Source organism: Coloeus monedula (assembly GCF_965178545.1).
Source record: "Coloeus monedula genome assembly, chromosome: 10".
In the NCBI taxonomy this organism is placed as follows: domain Eukaryota; kingdom Metazoa; phylum Chordata; class Aves; order Passeriformes; family Corvidae; genus Coloeus; species Coloeus monedula.
In genome coordinates, this window is record NC_138790.1 from 10683161 (window position 1) to 10701313 (window position 18153).

The following is an 18153-nucleotide window of genomic DNA, read 5'->3' on the forward strand; positions in this document are numbered from 1 at the left end:
AGCATTACTTGCAAACTATTGATCTGCTCTCAGCCTTAAAAAATATCAAGTGAAACAAGTTTTTCCTTTATTTGAGTTTTATTAAACATCTGCATTTAAGAAAGGCATGACTGTATATCTGTGAACAAGGAAAGATACAGAAATCTTAACGTGAGGTTCTCAACCGGCACAGATGTTAAAACCTGACTCTAAGGGATCATTTCCTTTGATCTCTACAGTGAGGCAGCCCTGTGTGGTGAGACACTGCCAGCTCCATCCCACCAGGGCTGCTCGACCAGCAATGCGAGAGCGGGGACACAGAGCTGTGCCCACCGTGCTCGGATCACGTCAGACCTGAGGTTGATGAGAAGTCACAGTTCAAACACCAACACACCCAAGCGTCCCTCAACTCTTCCCAGCGGGCCCCCCCTCCTGCAGAGCACATCAGGGTAGGACAATGCACAGACAGCAGCACTGACTTGCTGAACCCCCAGCCACCGGGGAGTACTTCTGCCCCCCCCCTTTTTGGTATCCTGCAGTACATAGTCTGAAACTGCAACTACTGGTGTTGGGTGAAAGACATGGCAGCAGGTATATTAAGAAAATAGGTACAATGAATAAAATAAAGGATAGCATATGATATAATGTGTACACACAAGCATCTTTCATTTTTTATTTGTGAAATGTGAATTAACTGCAGAATGCCAGGCCATTAGTCTAAAAGGCTATGTATGGCTGTCTTAGCCTACACATGGTCAAAGGATTTGTGTGATGTATCATGGAGAAAGATTCTTCGGGAACCATTAGGGCTTTCCAGGTCTACTTGCTCTTGTGCATCAGCATCAGCCCGCAGCTAGGAATGCCAGAGAAGCAACTAATAAGATTGCCTGACCAGTCTCGTAAGACAAGCAGGAATGACTGTACTTCATGGTATGCACCTGAACTACAGAGATGAGAAAGGGATAGTGATGGGTGGGTGACAGAGGTGGGGGAGGGAGATTTTTTTTTCACTTCTACAACAGCAGCAGATTTCAATGCAACGTAATTACTTTAATGATGCATGTCTGTAGGTACCAAATTGCTCTTTTGATTTAAAAAGCTGGTCAGACAAGTGTTTGGCAGTCCTTTCATTCCCAAGTTTCAATTGTTGCTTATTCATCTATCAGCTCTCATTCCCTAAGCCATTTCTGCCTTTGCTGAACCATGAATGAGTTCAGTCAGCCATCATCAGATTCAAATTCATGAGACATTTCCTCCGATGAGCTGTTCCTGTGGATCCGGCCATCGCTTTTCATGCTGTGAAAAGTCTTCTTAAAGGCCTCCATCATGGCATGGGCCAGCTTCTTGGCCTCCAGCTTGCTCTCACACTCCACAGCATGGCAGTCCATCTGGTAGGACAGGTCATCGTTGATCTCCCGATAGACCCAAGCAAAGATGTTTGGGCTGACGTTGTGGTCAGCAGTGCAGTAGGCTATACGTGCTACCTGAAAGGTATCCATGTGGACTGTCGCCTCACCTTTGAGGTCCAGATGGTGCAGCCAGACTTGGAAAGGGCGAATTTCCAGAAGGGCATTAGCTGGGTAAACATCCTCCCTGGTGAGCGTGTGCTTCTTCCACAATTCAATGACTGGTTTTTCTGTGCAGCCTGACAAAAATTGCATCCCTGTTGTGGAAACCTTACCCAAATATGTAACCTGCAAAGAAGAGCAAAGATAGGTGAAAACACAGAGAGCAGACTCTGGTGGTACTTTCTGCCATCCCGGGGAGTTTCATCTGGAAAATAAAAGCACACACCTCCCCCCAAAAACTCCCCAATTTCTGCATCATTTTCAGTTAAACAGTTTTCAAACTGCTTTCCAAATATTTGCTGTTGCAGATGCTGACTTCACCATTCAAAGCCAGAGATTAAAAATGCCCAAGTGTCTGAGTTTCAAGGCATTCCACTTTCTTCACCTCCCCTAGAAAGCCCAGCTTTAGAGCCCATGACTCCCTCTAAGGTCATCTTAGCAAGTGCAAGTGCTGTTGGAGCAGGTCGCAGGTAGCTGTGATGCAAACCACTTTTTTTTCCTTCCTACTTTATTCAAATGATTTATTTGTATCGTATTTCAAACATTAGTATTAGGGAGATGGAGATATTCTCAGTTTGCTAATGCAAGGCTGCAGGGAGTCAGAAAAGCATGATCACAGCAGAAGATTTTAAACAGTTTGTTTCTTTTCCAAAATTTTCTGGTTTTCCCCCACTTAAGTATTATTAAGTAAGTATTTCCCTACTTAAGTATTAAGCCAGGAATAGCTCAAAGCTGTTCAAAACTTTATCTCTGAGCAGGGCTGAGATACTTATTACATCAATTTCAGAAAATATGCTGTTAAAAAATCTAGTAATAAATCTACCTTAGTTTAATCACATCATCTCTCTGCTTTTCTGTCTAGTCCTTTTGAGTAAATATCCTGTTATCCAATCAGCACAGGAAAGCAAGGTGGTTTTTAGTGCCTTTACAGTATTTTGTTCACCAAATATCAAATCCACTAGAAGGTCCACATCAAAATTCTGTATTAAGTCTGTGCAGAAACATTCCCCTAAATCTGTGCAGCTACTAATGAGGCTTCCTTCCACTTACAGCTGAATGGAAGATTATTTTATCTGGGAAAAGGGATTTTCTCTAGAAAAGACAGGTCAATGCCACATAAGTACAATTATGCAGATTATTCTGTTTATTGCTGTTGTTGGGATGGTGCATATAAGAACAACTATATGAAAGCAAAATTGCTCCTCATTTATCTCTCGCAGCAGTAACTGCTTGAGAAAATCTTTTACCTCTTGCTTGATGTCCTATAACCTCCTCTACATTTTACTCAAGGCATTTGGAGGAAAAAAGTAATCACATGCACTTTCCAAACTAAATTCTTGAAAAATCTGCATTAAACACACAGTACAGGTTATTTTTATGTTGTAAATGTGTTAAGAAATGTAAATAAAAAACATGGGATTTCCACATTTAAGCACATTAAAAAAATCATAATCACAAGAAATACAGAATGTGTAATCCATGCAAACAAAATTTTCCACAAGAAAAATATTTTGCTGCAAGCTTCATATGTTTTGTTAAACTCAGAGACCTAAATTAAGCCATAATTAAGGAAAAAGCTTACAAAACTTTATTGGAAGTCTGTGTGGCTTAATCATGCCTGCCAAAAAAGCAATTTCATAGCACTGACATTTCAAAATGGGAAGTCTCATTCTCTGCCTATAAATATTCATGATTTGCACTGGGAATATGTTGAATCTTATAATGCTTTCTATTTTTTTTGGAACAGTGGGAAATGCAACAGCTAGAACAGTTAACAAGAAAAGACCTACCAGTGTTTTGTCTTATGTTATTTTATTAGTGATGAGAGTTGAGCTCCCCAAAGTACTGTAGGAAAACTTAAAAGAAAACCTCAGAGCTCACAGTGCCAACTGAACACATACAAACAACACATACAGGACCAAAGAGGAATGTGTCTGCAACATACTGGGGGGTATTTCAACAGATACCCAAAGTCATATTGCTTTGAACAGAGCAAGATCATTGTGCAAATCTGCACATTCAATATATTCTCCAAAGGTTCGCTCAGCACTGTTTCATACTCACAAGCCAGCTAACAAAAGACACACTGTAAACTGACATTTTGGGTCAGATTCAAAGCCCATTGCAGCATCAGAAGTCCTTCAGCAACTTCAAATAGATTTGTACAAAGACTTTTAAACCCCAAGGAACAGCAAAACAGCCTCTTGCTCATGCACTTTGTGACTGCCCAAATACAGCTTTGAATCCCTGGCTGCAGGAGAGAGCTGCCACCACTGCAACATTTTGTTCCCTGGCTGGTGTTTGGGGAAGACCAGTGTCACCTGGAAACCACAGAAATCAGCACCTCCCATGCATGCACAACAGGGGAAGCAGGGAATTGTTTCACTACTGGCTTGTCCTAAAAAGGAAGCTGCTGATATTTCGTGAGCTGCTCTGAGCAGCAGCATGAGGATGGAGAGAGGGGAGGAAAGCTAAGGCAACTCCATCCCAGGCAGGCAGTGTTGCTGAGCTCTGTGCTGCAAAATCACCCCAGCACACAGCATCAGCTTCTGAGCTTGGGCAACTCCCAAGTGATGCTTGGACACCTCCAGCAGCCAAAGACCAAGATCAGAGTAAGTTGTCACACAGCAGCATAAATTTGAATTTAATGTTCTCCTCTGTTCCTCCGCAGCAGCTAACTGCAACCCCCTGTTGGCCATCAATCCATGTGTGGCCTCCTTAGGAGTGAAGTTACAAAAAATAATGGATTTCCCTAAAATAAAGTAGTTGTATTTTAAGAAAAAAAAGCAGTGAATTAATCTGTAAGGAGCCAATGCAAAAGTAACTAATAATAAGGATGGGATACTGGCTTGTTTACTAAAATGGGATATACTGGTCTGATTTGCTGTCCCAGTTCTGTCATGATATAACTGTGTAGGAACCTTTGAGAAGTTGCTTCTTTTAACATCACTTTGAACCTCCATTATATAAATTTCATTTTCTTTTGAGGACACAGCCATAAATATTTATAAGGTGCTTAGACATTACAATAAGGAGTTCACAGGAAAAAATCAACAAAGTCTCAACTTCAGAGTTCTCCTGCACTGTGTCTTACATAGAAACATCTACACCTACTAGTGCTGTTACTTTTTGGTTTTTTAAATGAATGATCTTTTTTCCCTCTAGCTGAGATACATGCATTTCACAAGAGTAGCATCACTGAAGCTCTTGGTGAAGACAGACGTCTAACATTTCATCGCAGCATGGTCCCCTGCTAAAACAGAACAGGGACACAGGCGCTGGAGAGACACCTCTTTGACCCACAAAAAGGTACTTCTCCCTGAGCTTGGAGTTACAAGGTCATTCCACAAGCAGTGCTCCCTGCATTTTGGCTCCTACCTCAACGCATCTCACAGCATACCCACCTTTGTTTAAGTGCCCACAAACCACTGACCACACATATCATTAGAGTGAAGCTATTACAGTACAACCATCTTTCTTTTCAATTTCCAAGTCTGCCAACCAAAGGTCAAAGAACAGATCATTCCTTTCACTATCAGATGGAAAAGAAAGCTATTTTGAGGCAAAATTTTCCACTGGTGCTCTTTCCCATCAAAATCATTGATATCTCATCACTGTGAAGCCGGCAGGTATTATAAAAAAAAAAAACCCAACCAAAACCAAAACAGAATTTCATCTTTAATACTCATAAGAACCAGATGTGAAGGGCATAGAAAGACAGTAGCAGTAGCACCAGTAGTGTTGTTGTTAAAGTTATTATTGTATGTACAAAAACACACTGAAGTGCCTGAACAGAATCAACTGCACAGCTTTACTGACCAGAGAGTGATCATTGACAAAGACAGGCAAAGCCACAGTGCAGGCTGAAAGCCACGTCTGTAATAATACACCTCTGACCACCAGTAGAAGTTCACCAAGACTGAATAACGCTTCTTCTTCCTCTGAAACTCTGGAAGTCACCTGGCAGCAAACATCAGTCCAGAAAAATTACTTATCTGTGCAAGTGTGGCATGTCCTATAGCAAGTGTCATCTTATACACAGTGAGGCCAAGAGCTTTATTCCCTCTCCTCTAGGGCTGTTGAGCACTCGAACGAGCTGCCCAGGGAAGTGGTGGCATCACCATCCCTGGAAGTTTCCAAGGAACAACTGGTCATGGCACATAATGCCATGGTTTAGTTGACAAGGTTGTGTTTGGTCAAAGGTTGGATTTGATGATCTTGGAGGTCTTTTCCAATCTTAATGATTCTCTGATTCCATGATTCTATGATTCTCACCTTAGTGCAAGGCAGAGGAGATTGGGGTTGGTTTTAACAAGTAAATTATGATCAAGCTGTTGCAGCCTTTACTTGCTTTGGACACTGTATTTTAAGTGAGAAAAGGAATACAAATTCAGCTCAATGCCGCTATCTTAACCTTAAGCAGTGAAGGTATTTCTTATCATATCTTCTACCAGGGATAAGAGTATATTTATTTATGGCCCTTTCAGTCCTTTGGTTTGCGTGTTCCATCTGTCCCACAAATTTCTGGAAGATACATACACATCACAAAAATTTCGTGTGCATGCTAAAAATTATCCACATTCTTTCCAGCCTTTCTATGGCAAATTTCATCCTCTGGCAAGCCACTCTCACCAACTATGACATAAAATACACTTGAGACTTCAGCACTTCTGTGCTTGCAAGCATTCAAACCTTTAGTAAAAGCCGAGATGTTCTGAAGAGCTCCTTATTTCACCCTTGAGACTTGCCAACACCAGTGTCAGCATCTGACAAAACTGTCCTCAACTGAAAAATGCTGTGCCTTTGCCCTTTTGTAATGCAGCTACACCCATCTGACATATAGAGACATCTCATGTCAAAGAACATGAAGAATAATTGATGCCATTTTTCATGCACTCTCCTGGAAATGCAGAAATATCTGAGTATTTTGACGTTGTTTTCAGCCCCTTCGGTCCAATAATGTATAGTGAAAATGCCTTTTAGTAACTATGTTCAAGAGCTTCCCAACTTTGAAAAGACCAGTAAGAGCAGCTGCCATAGACATTTACACTTCTAGCACAGTATGATTTGTCAGAAGTAATACAGGGTTTTTTCTTTTCATACCCAACTCTTTTATCATTGATCTCACATTGTTCACTTACAATTCATAGGAGACAAATGTCGATCTGACCTCAGATCTGACTCCCCAATGGACTGTATGTCCATACTGCTCCTATCTCACAAGCCTCACTTGGGCATCTAAAGTCGGGCAGTCAAATGACTTTTCCTCCTTCTGTTTCCTATCCCCAGCCCGTAGACTATCAGTGCTCCAAGAAAGCAGATCCAAGCTGTAAAGACCCATAATTACTGCATTATAGGAGGACAGATGCTCTCTTGGCACAGGAGCTTGGCACAGGAACACGTATGCTCACAGGACTCTGGGCTGTCTCAGTATTAAAGACCATGACCAAAAGACCACACATAAAATTAATTCCTTGGTTATTTCTTTAATATTTCTTTCATACTAGATAAGGAGGGTCATTGTCAGCAAAATCAACACAGAAAATGAAAAAAATCTTAAAAATAGAGCACTGATCATGAGCCAGCAGGTATTTACTCTGCATATTTGCAGTCCCCAGAGGATGCCCTGGAGGATCTTGAATCTTGTGCAAATCTTAGTAGTAGATGCCTGTCTCTTGTGTTGATCAGTGTTTTAAAAGAAACATTCCTTTAGCCTCAAGTTTGGTCTAGTTGCAACTGATTATGTTTGATCAAGGCAGTAGGATATTCCTCACTTAAAGATCAGGCAAACAGAGCTAATGAGACATTTTCTTCCCGAAAACAGAATTTCTCTAGTGGCACCTTCAGGATACGTGGCAAAGAAGAAAGTGACTGGAAGGGTCTCTGTTAAGACACACAGGTATAGACCCTCCAGTCAGCAAGTAAACATCACAGAATCATGGAAACATGAGGGTTGGAAGAGACCTTTAAGATCATCCAGTCCAACCATCCACTCAGCACCACCACTGTAACCCCTAAGCCACTAAACCACATCACCCAGCACCAGATCCAAACATCTCTTAAACACCTTCAGGGATGGCAACTCTACCACCCCCCTGTGGAAAACCTGTTCCAATGGCTGCAGTTTGTCAGTTTGTCCCAGCCGCGCAAGAACCACCAGCCTAAAGACTGGGTAAACTTGGAGAAGTTTTAAAGAAGAATACAGAGGAGATTTGAAGAAGAGAGCCAAAAGCAGGTTTGAGAGGACATGTGCGTGTCTTGTTTAAAATTGCTGCGGAACACATACATGGAGATGTTCCCTGAGTTTGCAGTACAAAAGCAGATGCAGGATGAGCAAGTTCAAGCTTCACCTAGACTCCAGGCATGTATTGTTGGGGCCAGGACACAGCAGCTTCGTCTCCACATCATTACAAGGTCTGGAAACCTCTGCAAGAAGCTGCTACTCCGGAAACCTGTGCTCAATTTGAATGCAATGACAGCGTGCACAAAGCCCACAGTGGCACCTCCAAGCTGAGTGGTTGAGGAGAGTCAGGGCTCACCAAAGGGTCACAGATTTGATGGCTGAAACTGGTTTTTTTATTTATCCCCAGTGGAGCTGGGGTACGAGTGGGACAGGCCTGCAGCATGCTGCCCGACAGCTTGGCACAGCTTTCATGTCAGTAAAAGCAGATTCAGCTGTGGAGTAATTTTCAACATCTTTAATTAACACATCCAGCTCTAGGCACAGCAGGAGTGCTCTGTGCTGGACAGGGTACCCCGTCTCAGCACACCAGCTCAGCTCTCCTTGCCCTAAAGCACAGTGACTCAGCCTCAGGCTGGCAACTTGGGATTTAGAGGCAAAAGCTGCTTTTTGGCTCTGAAGGAAAAACAAAAATATCCCAGACATTCCACTGGATCACTGAGCAAATACCATGAACTGCATTCAAGCAACGTTTGCTTAAGACCCAAAAAAATAACTCAGTCAAGTAAAAAGGCTGCACAGTTTCCCTCTGCCTGTCACTGCTTCCTCACCCACACTGCCCGTGTCCAGCCAAAGCCTTGCAGCACAAACACAAGGGTCTTTGTGGGAACAGCAGGGCTCCTCAGCACACAGAAATACACAGTAAACGCAGTAATGTGGCTTACAGAAATATGTGAAGAACTATTTTATTTTTGACACAAAATTCAGAGGGAAAACAGACTGAGCTAGGCAACTATTTAATGGAAAATAACCATCAACTCTGACAGCTGCCCACTGGATTAGGAGGGGAAAAAAAAAAAGAGATCAGTAGTTAATGTCTGATTTATTCCAAGGAATCAAAGGATAGCTCCAGAAAAAGCTGGAAGTGTCAGTACCTCTTCAGCAGTTAAGTCAAGAGCCAGCATCTGACTCCTTTTGTGGGACCAAAGCTGAACTTAAGTCTTAAAACAATGCTACAATTCCCCCTTGAAAACAAAAATAATAAACAAGCCCAGCAAGAAATGCATTTGACTCTTTACATCTTCAGAACTCCTAAGGAAAAACAAATGCTGGGCAGCAGCTGCTCCATCTGTCTGTCCATCCCCACAGCCAGGCTCACAGCAGCCCTTTGCAGGTGCCTTTATTTTCCCATGTGTTTCTCAGCCATGACCATGCAGCAGATCCTGCCTTAGCTGCCCCCCAGGAAGGGTTCACCCCACAAGTAAGGCGTAAAGTGATAGCACAGAATAGTCACTTTGGATATAATTCCCCACCCAAATGCCTTTGAAGGACACAAGAGCTCTGATTACTTTTAGTCCATCATTGTTCTTTCAGGTTTTACAGCCTCCATGCTTCTCAGTAGCTGTAGCACGTGAAGAAGAAGAAAGAGCTGGAGCACTGTGAAAATACCTTTTCTTGAAAAATGCTCTTCCCCCGTATAAAGAAAAACATAATACCAATTTCAGTGCTGCTGCTGCTGGGGTTGCCTAGCAAAGCCCTTTAACATGGCAGCAGGTGAGTTACTGTGGTCCAGGGTGGGTGTCCCAATGTCCAGTTCAAGGCAGCATCTCAGGAATGGGGCTTTCCTGAAGGCAGAGCTCACCCACGAAGAACCTCTCACTTCTCAAACACTGTGCAGGACGAACACTCCAGGAACTGCAGATGACAGGCATCAAAGTGCAGGGCACATCTCTGAGATCCTGTCCCAGCTCTGAGTAAGACACCCAAAAGCATACCGATATCTCAGAGCCCCTCTTCATGGCCAAATAAACCTCTCATCCTCCCAGAGCAGAGCTCTTCCAGGCCTCCCACTGATGGCAGCTGGGGAGGGAGCAGAAGACAAAAACCTCTGCAGAATGCCCACAGGAGCGAAATCCTCCTTACCCTATGTGATCAGCCCCATCATCAACGCTAACCCACACTGCCTGAAGAGGATACGGGAAAACACATCAACATCTGGCAAGTTTAAGATTTAGTAAATAAATGTACTGGAGGAGAAAAGATTTACCCTTGATGGCTTAATTTATAAGCCCTGAGAGGGAAAAAAGCCAACAAGAAAAAGCCCATTGAGTCCACAGGCCAAACAGCGAGTGTGAAGAAAATAAGGCAGCGAGCCAACTTCTCCTTCTGGAAGACAGTCCTGAGAAACACAACGACCCAAGCTTTTCACCTTTCATTACACCAGGCTGCTGCTCAGCAAGTCTCTTTATAAACTACCCCAGATATAAAACTACTGCCCTCAGTTAGACCTAAGGGTGTCCAACTTATACCCAGTCACCAGGAGTCTCTGCCTCACTGGCAAAATGGTTAACCAAGCCCAAACACAACCTCAGCAAAAGCCAGCTCTGCTCCCTGCAGCCTCCTGTTAGCAACAAAAGGATCAACTCTTGCATTTCATTCTCCACTGGACAGGAAGCTCTTTTTGTGGTTTGGCTTGCGGGGATGAATCTGAAATAAAATCAAGTGGAACTGGCAAACTGCAGTGAGCTTGCAGTCAGAGACTCTTCAGTCCTGGTGTGAGTGGAAGATTTACGCTGCACTATTTAAAACTCAAGAAATCAATTTCATTCTAGCAGCAATTTTAAAATGTTGTAGTGCAAGAGATAACTGAATGAACAAATACATCCATCATACACAACCTCAGTAGGGCTGCTGGATACCCTATTGTACAAGTCAATGATCACTTTTATTCCCAAGTATTTTCTTTATGTTGCTATTTATATCACTTTCCTCCTTTGTTTCCTTTCATTGCCTCACATAACTTCCTCTCTCTGTACTCAGTTACCACTGGGTTGAAATTAATACTTGGATAAGCCAGTTCATTTCCCACTGTCCTTCAGGAGCCTCCACAGGCAAAGAGAGAGGTGGAGGCAGCCAGGAAAGTGAGAAAACCAACCCACTCTGTAGCCACTATTGCAATTTCTTGAGGTCTCCTTCACACGAAGTCCTTCCAAAACCTTTCCTCTGATACCTCAAAACTTTAACAATGAGAACATCCCTTCTGTCAGGAGAATGTGGCTTAAGTTTGCATGACCACGAGCTCCCTGCAAATAGACACCTACCTTCATGTTCATGTTCAAAGTACGCACAAACCTTTTTCACTACACATTCTTTATTCACATGAGGTTGAAACTGAACATGGAAATCTGATTAAGCACCTCATAATGTTTCAGAAAGCTTTTTAGTCTTGGGCTCCTCACAGCTGTTGTCTCATAGTAGAGAGAAGGAGCCCTGGACACAGAGGAGAGCCGACTGTTCACTTTTACTTTGTTCCCCTTCCTTTCCAACCCACAGAAAATTCACGTTGGCACCAGTCCTACAAAAACTTTGATTGTACCTCATGGAGCATGCAAAGAGGGAGTACAGGAACAGTTATGTACTTCAGCCACCTTTTCCACTGAGGCATGTGTATTTTACATCCTCTCCCAAGACTTTGGACACTGAAGTACTCCCAGAAAACCATGCAGAATGCCATGTTTTTCACTATATTTTATGGGTAAGAGGTCTGTCTTCAAGGTTCCCTTCTTTGTGCATTCCTCAGGAGATCCTTGTGTTTCCCCTTTAGTTCTTCCTTTCAAAAGAAGATGCCAAGTAATAAAATTGAACAAAACCTGTTACTAAGACATTCAATTCTGGAGACCAAAAATCTCGACTGCACTTGCTTCCTGGCACAACTTGACAACACCTGAAATTAAGACCAAAAGGGAAGGGAGCCAGCTTTGGGAACCACTGAAGATGACTACAGATTTGGATTGTATTTCAAAGGAAGTGTCAGGCCTACAGAGCAGGAAGAGCAGAAGTAATGATAATAAAATTATTTCAATTCTTCCTCCCCCAAGTGCTGTAAGACCAGTACCATTCAAAGAAAGGAAAAATTACAAAACAAACTACAGAAACTCCCAGAAATGGCAGTACTTGCTCCTTCTGCTGTCATTCACACACTGCAAATGAAACACATTCCCTGAAGAGTACAGGGGAACACAGAAATACCACCCCCATATAAATGTAATTGTGCCCACATCCCACAAAGTCTTCCATTAAAATACTCTGTCATTACTTTAACATCTCCTTCATGAATCATTATGTGAAATGAGTTCCATGAGTTAGCAAAACCCTCTGAGATTTTTCCAGCTCTCTCAAGTTTTAGCATCTCCAGGAAAAGTCCTATTTGAAGGCTGGAGAAGAAGAAATACAGTGCCTACACTGGGATGGAGCTCTTACACTACAGCAATGAGAAACAGACCTTGCATATTTCAACTTAATAAAAAGCACTAAACACATTATGAAGAAGTAAATAGAGTTAAACAACACTTTTTATTGCTAAATGAGCACTTAGGTAAATATGCCTAATTTATCATTTGTTTATGTTATCAAATTCTGGATCCAGGCCACAGCAACACAGGCTCTACATAGACAAAAAAGAATTTCAATCTCATTGACTCTAAGGTTTATGACACTGTACTACAATTAAACCAGAAATTTCCCACTCAATAATGCAACAGTATGTTGCTAAATCTTTAGTTTAGCAGACTAAACAAAAGGCTTTAAAGGAATAAATATGTCCCAAAGAGTAAAATGATGGAAGACAATAGTGCCATACAGTTTTTAATTTATTTCCAAAGCCATGATTCACAGTGCCTCCAAGGTCCCGTTTTCACAATGGATTTAGTACATTGCATCTAAATGGATTTAGTCACTTTCTATTTAGATAATGTTTTTCCAACCAGCACACAAGGACCTGAAAGCGATCCTTAGTCCCTGTGAGTGAACTGGGCACTCATCAGGCTCTCTGGGCTCCAGAGATCCTCATCTCTTGAGAATTTCTCTCAGCATCAGGAGGTTTTTTACAGTGTCACAGAGGGAGCCTCCTTCCTTTTCTGGTTAATTTAATCACAGTACCACCCTAGCGCCTCTCCCAGAAAAGTTGCATTACCTCCAACCCATTCTCTTGGCTGGATTTCACCTCTACAATGACAAGCCTACAAAGCAGCCAGAAATACAACCCTTAACCACCTGAAGCAAAAACTGAGACATGGAGATTTCTATAGTGCTAATTTCAGCCAAGATGAAAGGAAAGACTAAACCTAGGATGGGAGAGCCTGGAAAGCAGCACTCCAAAGTGCAGGACTGTCTGGAGGAAAGAAAGGGATGGGGGCAAAGGTCCTCTTCTCTGGGGACAGCTCTACTTATCGCTGCTGCAATTTATGTCATCTATTACAGCACCTTGCCCCCAGCACAGCTCAGACAGCTGCAGGTCAGACTGATCACTATTCACACCAGTTGTACGGCAAGCTCCTAGGAGCTCCCTTCATACCCACAGTTCATCTCTCTGTATTGCTGAGGTCATGGCTTTTACAAAGGGCAGAAAATTCATTTTCATAGTTTTTACTGGCTCTGAAATTAACTTTGCAAAGATAAAATCTATAGTGAATAGCCCTGCTATTGATCGGTTTGATAAAGGACAAACTGGTGCAAATTTTAGAGATCTAAGGAAAAAAGAAAGTACTTATGAAAATAAAGAAATCCTTCACTGTTTTTCTTCACATTTACCATCTTTATGAAATAATGAATACCAGCAGTTAAAAATACCATAATCCTATTTTCTACCTTCCAGTTTGCAGTCCAGCAGTCCCTGGGATTACATGGCCAAGCTGTAGGGAGCAGAGAGCCCACCAGGGGCTTTGCCACTGACACTCAGACACCTTTACCCCAGCTGCTGCTTGGCCTAACCAGGGACAGAGGACCAGTTCTGGATAAAGCAACACTGACTCTGAAATGGCTCTTCAGCATGACAACAGAATACAGCTTCCTAACGAAATGAACCTTTACAGGATGCCTATGACATTCTCTTGAAGCAAAAGGCATCATATGAAGCACAGGCCATTCTGTAGCAAAATTAATTCAAGGAGGCCTCACCACCCAAAAATAAACATATTGTTAACTATGACTGCAATATACAGATGGTAAAAAAATCTGAGAACTCGGATGATTGTTTTCTATATAAACAATTACTCTAACATTTTCCATTAACAAGGTATTTCACACTCTGTAACAAGCAAAAACTCAGTCTCATTTATCATCATCCTAGAGTTACAGTTTTCCATATAGTTATTAAAATTATTTAATAGAATAAGCAGATAAGAGCTTAATAGTTCTTGATCATATTGAACTAAGAGTCCAACTAGTGCATAATACTTTCTCCAGCACTTTCCAGGATCAGACAAAAAGGAAGAATAAAGAAGCAATGTCTGAACTGACAAAGCAATGGCCAAGACAGAAATAAACTGCTCACAGGGGAAGGTTTCTCTTCCCCAGAGAGCAGGAACCAAATATTTCCAGGCATTTCAAGAAAGCCCATGGGTTTTCAGTGCTCTCCCCCTTTGCTTTGAGATATTGACAGAGAGATTTTTGAAAGAGCCCAGACAGCAACATGTGTCAAGCATTTTAAGAAAAGCTGACCATTCTTTCAGTATCTAAAATTGCAGGCAAGAGAGATTGGTGTGTGCATTAACAAATAAAGAATTATTCATCCTTTAAAATTATGTAGCTTTCCCCATGTAGGCCAAAGCAAGCAGAAGCAAAGTGCTCCTGTTCCCAGGGAGCCTGATACAGCACCGGTATGAGATGTGGCTGTACTTTTATTCAAGGATTAGAGCCTTTGCTAAGCCTCTTCTAACACTCTCATTCCCTACCAAAGCTGTTATTATTTTGGTTAAATGGTTTTAAATAGAAAATTACATATATTTTAGGTTAGTTATCAATAATGCTTAAATATGACACCACAATAGAAAGCAAACAGCATTCTGGGTAAGAAAGAATTTAGTTTATGCTGAAAATACAGGTATTTACAGTACAAGCACATACTGTATTATTTGTTTCCTATTATCTGCCTCTAGCCTTCCACTCTTTCCCTCTGCTGCCTCCTCATCAAAACAGATTGGTATCCCTTGTTGGGCCGAAACCAAGCAGAAGAGTCTTTAATTACAGTGCAAACCCACAAACAGCATTAAAGTTCAAGCCATGTATGCAAAAATCAAATCTGAACAGACCAACCTAACTATTCCCGAGAGGGAATATTATTTACAAGAAAGCATACTGCATCTACAACAAATTCCTGGGGGGAAAAATAATCAACAACAACAACAAAAAAAAACCCCAAACCTCGCACTCCAGGCAAGGGCAGCCAGCACATGATGTTTCTTTGGAGGATCTTGTTTACCTTTTCTTTTCCAAGGAGAAAAAGCTGAAGTAAAGGTTAGTCCCCTCCTGAAAAATCAAGTACTGTGGCAGACAATATAGATTATGACTTTTCTTCATGTTTTGTCATTACCACACAAGGTCACACATTAATTTTTTAAAAAGTAGATAGAACACAACTGCCTCTCCCCTTCTCACAAAAGCACCAGAGAGACTATAAAAATCTCCACATTTAAACCAACTACAGAAAAAACAAGGCAGCCCCTCCCATGGCAGCATGATCATGCAATATGCACTGGTGAACTGCAGCACAGCCCTTCTGGGGACAAACTCGTAACACCCAGAAATGGCATTAATGCATCATATCATAATGCCTGTTACAGCCTTAGGTTCCTGAGGTCCCAAATTGTTCAGCAGCACAAACACACAGCTTCCTATCTGCATGCTTAAAGTGACGCTGTGCTGTTCTAAAAGGCTATGACAGACATATATATATGTACTACAAAATAACTCTTGAATTATTTGTAACACTTTTCTTCTTAAGCATTTAGCAAGCTGTATCATTAAAATATAACCAGCAGCTGCTTACATGTCCCTATATACACCAAATTCAGAGTTTAAAAGAGGAGGTGATGAACAGCATTACTGAGGGAAACTGAAAGGGCAATTTATGAGGGAGCAGTGCAATTAGCAGAAACAGAAATTGGCCTCCAGCAGCCATGCTCAGAGTGCAACTCCTGCAAAAAGAGAGACAGCTTTCCAATGATTGCAGCCCTTGGGACACTGCCTCGTTCCCAGCACAGTGTCATTAGAGAGGTGTCTCCCAGCATGGCAGGGGACAGCGGGAGCAGTGGCCTTGCACCACCTACACACCCAGACTCTTGGCTACATAAACAGCCAAGAATAAGCAAATACAGAGGACAGGCATATACAAAGCAAGGTAATTTCACTACTTTCTTGCATCTACTTTTTTCCTGCCTGCCATTTCCTCTGCTTCCTTCCTTTGCTCCCAGAAAAGTGCAATCCTGGCAACGGACAAGTGCCCCCCCGCCCCAGCACTGCCTGCACTGGCCAGAAAATGGAAGTAGGTGTGAGCAGCACCTGCTTGGGACAGAGCCCACGGAGAGTGTGGAACCTATGGAAACTGCAGCAAGTGGGAACTTTATCTAGGGAAGACTGGAAATGTGTGGAACAGAGACAGAGCCATGACATGACCTGGAGAAAGCTCTTGAGGGTTATGCAGCTGTTTCGAGGGTAAATTGCAAATGAGAGCACACCCGACACAGGCAAGTTCATAGATGTACATGGCTTATGAATAAAGATACTTCTGTGCTCCTTACAGTCACTCAAATGTAGTTCATGTGATCATAAACCAATGACTAGAACAAGCACTGTAAGGTTTATCCAGACACTTTTAATTTAAGATACTGGGATGAAATTTTAGAAGGTGACCAGAAGAAATTCCATGGAGTGGTCCAAAAAGTGCATCTCAAGGGTGGGTCATACAGTAGAGGATACCAGCCAGAAAGGCTAATAAAAACAGAGAAGCTGTGAGATCCCAGCAGAACTGCCACCTGTGCTCTCTTGGAGGTGGTCCAAGAGGATGACGGCATGGTACCACAGGCCAAAGCAAAATCTACTCTCCATTATATCAGGCTGTTGCCCTTTGGAAAAATACATAACCAGCACAGCTAGGTTTAGCTAAAGGGAGCTTAAGAGAAGGCAAAAACCACTTTGGCTACTACTTATAGATTGGGTTTGGACTTGTATTAAGAACTGTCTGGAAGAGATCAGGAAACCAAACATTGCTCTTTGATGTAGAGTCCAAACTGCTCTGAAGTTTCTTGTTAAAAGGAAAATGTTCTTTTTCTTTCATGCTTTAGGCAAAGGAGACATAACGTCCTTCACACTTTCCAGCTAACACTTAAAACTCTTACACAACACAACATCAGATATAACCAAAATCTAACTAAATCAAGAATGCAATGGCAAAAGCGGGCTTCAATCTCGCTTGCATTTTTCTCCAATTCCAGCAACTAAGCTGCCACTTTCAGGCACCTACTTTTTTTTACATGCTGTAAAAGAACAGAAGAGAACTCTGTATCCAAGAGTGTCCAGCAAGTGTGGAAAAGGAGATAAAGCTCTGGACTTTGCCAAATGGCACAATCATCTAAGGCCTGGAAAAATTCTGAAAGAATCAACAAAACACTATCACAAATCCTTCCACATAAATGGCTAAAGACACACAGAGCAGCTTTCATAACACTCAAAGACCTTGACTTAGGTACATGTACGGTCATTCTCCTTTACCACTACGTAACCTGATAAGGAACGCAAACTCTTGTAATCACAGTTTCTTCTACTTACATATGCACTTCTCAGCAGATGATTTTCAGATGAACAAAGCCCTAATCACTCCTGAAGGACATTATCACATGCACAGCACTGCCAAAACACCAAACATCTTGTATTCTGAAATCATACTGAATTCCTGGTTGAAAGGAGCTATAGCTCTTTTCTCTTCTAACAGATACCAGCTTGAAGTTACTAAGAAAATAGTGGAGTTTGTGGTGGGGTTTTTTAACTAAAAAAGATAGACTGGTGTTCAACTCTTTAACAGCAAAGCAACAGAGAACAGGACCTCAGCAAGGTTATGGAGCAGAACTGACTTTGGGGCTCCCAGTGCTCCATGTCAGCTCATGTGAATTTCCTGGAAACTTAGGCAGCAAAGCACAGCAGTGGTCTTCCCTGCTCCCTTTGAGTGACTTCATGCAAAACAGCTACAGCTTAAAGGAGAATGGAATTTTGACACCCTTGAACAAGAGAAGGCATAAAAGCTGATCAGAAGAAAACCAAGGGCAGAGCTGGGGGCCCTGGTAACTTTCATGAGGTAAAACACACATTCCTGACAGTAAATTACATGGAGGGAAACAAAAACTCTCCTCAGCAACCTTTCCAAAAGCTTTGGGT

General features: G+C 42.1%; 1 protein-coding gene across 1 annotated transcript in view; it reads right to left on the bottom strand.

Annotated features, from left to right (window-relative positions):
• Positions 1–845: 845 nt before the first annotated feature.
• Positions 846–18153, bottom strand: part of PID1 (phosphotyrosine interaction domain containing 1) — an 88020-nt gene continuing 70712 nt past the window's right edge. Inside the window, exon 3 of the mRNA XM_082287912.1 lies at positions 846–1673. Within this exon, the coding sequence (XP_082144038.1) occupies positions 1197–1673 (477 nt within the window). The 3' untranslated portion in view covers positions 846–1196. The remainder of the gene's footprint in view (positions 1674–18153) is intronic.